The 5,166-nt window shown below is 28.9% G+C and overlaps 1 protein-coding gene across 1 annotated transcript; it reads left to right on the top strand.

Annotated features, from left to right (window-relative positions):
- The first annotated feature begins 3,606 nt into the window (after window positions 1–3,606).
- LOC123305942 lies at window positions 3,607–4,862 on the top strand. The gene is made up of 2 exons (XM_044887782.1): window positions 3,607–4,442; window positions 4,491–4,862. Exons 1-2 carry the CDS (start codon window positions 3,607–3,609, stop codon window positions 4,495–4,497), a joined length of 843 nt encoding a protein of 280 aa, XP_044743717.1. The 3' UTR covers window positions 4,498–4,862.
- Window positions 4,863–5,166: the final 304 nt, after the last annotated feature.

Genomic DNA, 5,166 nt, shown 5'->3' with positions numbered 1-5,166 from the left:
TGTAAAATGTATTGTATCAACAATTTATTGTCCCAATTAGCCAAATCTTAAAAGTCTGTTTGTATATAAATATATAGACTATAAGTTTTTTTTTTGTGTTCTTATTTATTTGTATTTCTTGGTGAGTTTTGTTCTTCTTTTTTTTTTTTTGAAACGAACACCCATACGTTTTTACGTCTTTCATAATCCTCTTACTAGAATACAGCAGCTCAAATATAATATACGAGTCGCTCATATTCTTTAAATAAGCTTATCACTTCATCAGAAGACGTCGTCTTTTTCTGAAAAGTTGTTTTAAACATTTTATATTCACTCTTCTAGTTTTTGAAAATCGGACAGGTTAGAAAACTGATGTTCATCTACTTGTAAACCAGAACTTTTTGAGCATATTGTCAGTACCAAAATTAAATAAATTGCAAAGTGGTAAGCATTAATTTTATCTCCCGTGGTAGATACATCTGATATACTTCTCTATGATATACTTTTTTCAAAAATCGTCAAAAAATTTTTCAGTTACTCATTAAATACTCCGAATTTCAATCGCCAATAGCTCGAACAGAGTTGACTTTTCGAAATATATTTCAGTTACTCTTTTGCTTAGAATTTATTCCTAAATCGATTAGTATTGTCATTTTTAGCATAATTTTTTCCACCCCCGAGAACAATTTTTTTTAAAAACTTTTTAATGTCCACTTTTAAAAAGGGAGTAGAACAGTTTTTATAAAGATTCATTGACTATCCTTGAATTCCACTAATATACGACTTGCTGTTTTGAATCCACTATACTTTAAATAAAAGATTCTTTTCCACTAAAAAACACATAAAAAAGTGATATATAATTTTTTCTGTTTAGGATTAGAATCTCTAATTCAACACAGCGATCAATATTACCCAGTGTATAATTATCAGTAGTTAATTTTAATTGGTATTCAAAGATTCAAACAAAATTTTTAATTTAATGTTTACGAATAAAGTTTTAATAAGGTCTATAAATTTTATTTTGAATTTCTCTGTTTTTGTGTGTGTTTATTTCTGATCGTTATCACTGAAAAAATAATAATAATAAAAAAAGTCAAAATGAGTAAATATCTGTAGTAACAGTCAGTAAGTAGTTACGAACGCTAATTTAATAAAAAAACACCGTAGCGTTCAGATAATTTTTTGGTTTGATTATTGTATACTAACCGTTACCAATCGGATTCGTAGGGTAATCGCAACTTAATGCAAAAATTTTAAAATTAATGTTAACCCGTCAGCATTCACCCATGAGCGATTTGCCGCACGTTCTGCACATGCGTCAAATATTTCATACATAAAATATTCTTTAAACTTGTAAATCATAACCTCATGATTATAACATGTATATGAAATATATCATGGTATATTAAGTTTAGTTCCAAGTTTGTAACGCTTAAAAATATTGATACTATGAACAAAATTTTGGTACAGGTCTGCCTGCCTGTCTGTCGTCAGTCTCGACGTCTGCCGTCTGTCGTCTGTCATCACGATTACTCAAAAACGAAAAGAAATATCAAGCTAGAATTTTATAGCGTATTTAGGACGTAAAAACTGAGGTCGAATTCGTAATTTAGCGACATAGGTCAATTGGGTCTTGGGTAGGACCCACCTTGTAAACCGTTAGAGATAGAACAAAAATATAAAAATGTTTCTTATAAAACAATAAACAACTTTTGTCTTAAACATTCGTTAACATCACTGTTTACCCGTGAGAACGCAAATTATGCGCAAATTGTATAGTATGTATTATGTGGGAATATCAGTTATATACAACACTGCCTATACATGGTATTCCAACAATTAACTCAGTCAATTGTTTTTTTTCTCTTGTTTTATATAAAAATCATACTTGATTTTACATAAATTTATTTTTTAATGCACTAGCTACTTATAAATAGTAGATTCTTCATCTTCGATTAGTTCCAGTGAATTTAAAATATCTTGATCAGCTATTGTTTTAAAATTTGACTAGAAGTACAAAAGTCTTGACTAGAAGTACTGTAGGAACTGTGTATAGACTTTTACGGGAAGAATGAGAAGATTATGGGTAATTTAATGGTCCTAGTAAGTGAAATCGCATCATACTAGAGGCCGAGGAAACTATAAGCAGATGAGGAAATATTTGAGGGTAGGGCGCGTGTATAAAAAACAGTCTGTATTCTACTGATTAGCCATAACCGTCAAGCAGACAGACAGACAAGCCGAGTTAATATCGCATTTATATTTCGAAGGTAAGTAAGAATTGATCAATTGAAGAAAAAAATCAACAAGATATTGATCATCAATTAGTAAAATGCATTCAATTTAAAGAAAAAATTCTAGATTAACCGATTTAAAGTTTTTAAAATATTTGTTTTGGCTTGAATGGATTTTGGCTTAGCCACCATATTTTTTGAATTTGTTATTTCCTTTAGCTTGGAAGACTTTTGCGCGGGGAAATGTTGTTTATCATTTTAGGTACAATGTTCATTTTGCGATTGATTTAAAATAATCAAATTAATATTAATTTACGTCATATTTTGATATCATTTCTAAATAAACATAAATCAGTGGCGGCCTTATAATAATTATTTTTATTAAAAGACGATATATAAAAGACTCATTATATGAAACTATCTACAAATTTTCAATTCTCTATCTTTTATAGATTTTGAGAAAATGAAAACTTAAATTTTTGACCTAATTTAAACCCTTACGGGAAAATAAATGCATTTATGAAAAAAAGGTTTGAAATAAAACCTATTGATACTTTTAGATTAGGAACCTTTTTTGTACTCAAATTTTTGTTTTATCTGTTACTGTTTAAAAATGGTGGGGAACCTTAATTAACCTATATTGCTCGTTTACGAACTCAAAGTTTCTTTTTAAGGCCTGAACACGCTTTTAATTTTAACTTCAAGATCAAAATGTACGCTGAGGTTGAAAATTAGCAGATTATATTAACCTGATAAGCCCTCATTTAATCTCTCTATTTAAACCTTTTCAAGATGGAAGCCTTTAAGCATGCGGTAATATCAATTAAACCAGTATTCGGTAGTTAAATAAATTACCTCCGTCTTTAGGGATTTACCGTTAGAAGGCATTAATAGAAAAATTACCACTCCCTGTTTATTTTTTCTTCCCTTTGTTAGGGGTTCACAACAAAACTTGTTCTTTTTCTTACTCTCTTAGTAGTTCATAAGTTCACATTCAATAATTCTTAAGTTTGACCGCTTTTAAAATCTGCCGCTGTAGAGTCTAGCCTACTCAGCCTGCTGATAAATCCGAGTGCTGGAGTAAAGAGATATTGATCCCAAATTTATTTCTACTGTTGCGGGACATGCATTTATGTGATTCCCCTATTACGCTCAAACAAAAAAATGTTATATATTTTTAATAAATCGGGAATTCCAATTTTTGTGTAAATATCAATTACTAACCTAACCCGATTTTTAGTCAAATTGAAATTTCTTATACCTTAAAGCATAATCTTTGCTAAAAATTATAAAAAAACTTGTCCAAAATTATGTTTGGATGGTAACATTTGATAACAATTTTTGTATATATATCAAAATTTTTTTAAAGGAAATTTGATTTAAAAAAACGAAAATGAAGTATATTTGTTTGATATTATCATTATTGTTAGTGTTGATTGTTAAAGTGAGTTCAAAACAATTAAATCGCTATGTGATTACGAACAACTCATATTACGAGCCGTACGAGAAGTTATTTAACAAAAAACCAAGTGTAAACTTTAACGATACGTATTACAATCGTTACTTGCAAAATTCAAATAACAAAATTTATAATGTAACAAAGATTCGAGTATGTTTTAAAAATCATTTTAAAAGTCAAGATCCACGCTTAGATCGATACGCTAATCAATTTAAAGATGGTCGAACAATTGCTGAGTATATTTTGTCGAAATTAAGCAAATATACTGCGTTAAAATTTTGGCTAACCTCGAAAAAATGTCAAATGACAATTGATTTAGATGATCCAGAATTACGTTTGGCTGGTTTATGTTGGTTTTATGCGAGAGAAGGACAACCTCGAGCAAATATTTCAGTGAGTGCGAAAGAAATTAAAAATATGGCAAAAACATTTAACATTTCACCGTTACGTGCATACATGCAAATTTTAATGCATGAAATTTTACATGGATTAGGAATTGATCATAGTATTGATGATACGAATTCGAAATCAATTATTCGAAGTGTGTACGATTATACGGCGAAACAATTAATCTACAAGAAAGATGTTTATATCTTACGATCGATATATGGTGTTCAACGGGCATTGTCTGTGGACAGTAAGAAAATATCAGAGTATACGGATCCTGGTGTTTGGGAAACTAATCTCATGGATGCAGTAGTGAGTTTTGAGAAGAAAGAAAAGTCTAGAACTGGATCAAAGAGAAAATCGAAGAAAAAACGAGCTCATAATCACAACAAATAATTAAAAATTCATAAACAGCAAGGACGAGACTATACTCTGTAAGAAAAATTTGTTGAGTTGAAAAAACTAAAAATTGTGTCTAGATCAACTTTGGCCAAGTTGCTAAAGCTTTTGGCATGAATCGAATAGACCCGGGTTTGATTCCTGGAACGTGTGTTTTTTTTTCAAATCTCTTTAATTAAGATTGACTCAACATGGTATTTGTATTTATAGTTTACGCCATTGTATCGAAAAAATATCAATTATTATCGAAAGATTTTGACGTTTTAAATTTGTATGAAAAATTTTGTAAACAAACTAATTTTTTTATACCAAAAAACATTTTTCTACCTCAATTAAACAGGAGAATCCGAACTCTAACTGTGAAATCAAATTTGTTTACAATAAACAATATAATATTCTTTTAATTGATAATTATTTTATTTTTTATATTTAACCTTTATTGAATTTTAATTTTTTTTTAAGTAGTGCCCTTTTTTCATTATTTCCATTTTACCGTGAGAATTTCTTGTCCAAATTCTGAAATGCAAGTCATTTAGAATGCAAATATTCAGTAATGTATTGTAATTCGTTTATTTTAAAATAATTATATAATTGAAAAAAGATTAGTTCGAGCAAACATAATATAACTGTTATAGTCGTAAGTGGATGAATTTGCTTGAGTATATTTAATGTAGATATGTTTATAGTATATTTTATAAGATATGTATT

The sequence above is a fragment of the Chrysoperla carnea genome, chromosome 1 (genome assembly GCF_905475395.1).
Source record: "Chrysoperla carnea chromosome 1, inChrCarn1.1, whole genome shotgun sequence".
NCBI classification, from domain to species: Eukaryota; Metazoa; Arthropoda; class Insecta; order Neuroptera; family Chrysopidae; genus Chrysoperla; species Chrysoperla carnea.
The sequence above is the reverse complement of the archived record's forward strand: the minus strand, read 5'-3'. Positions and strand labels throughout refer to the sequence as shown.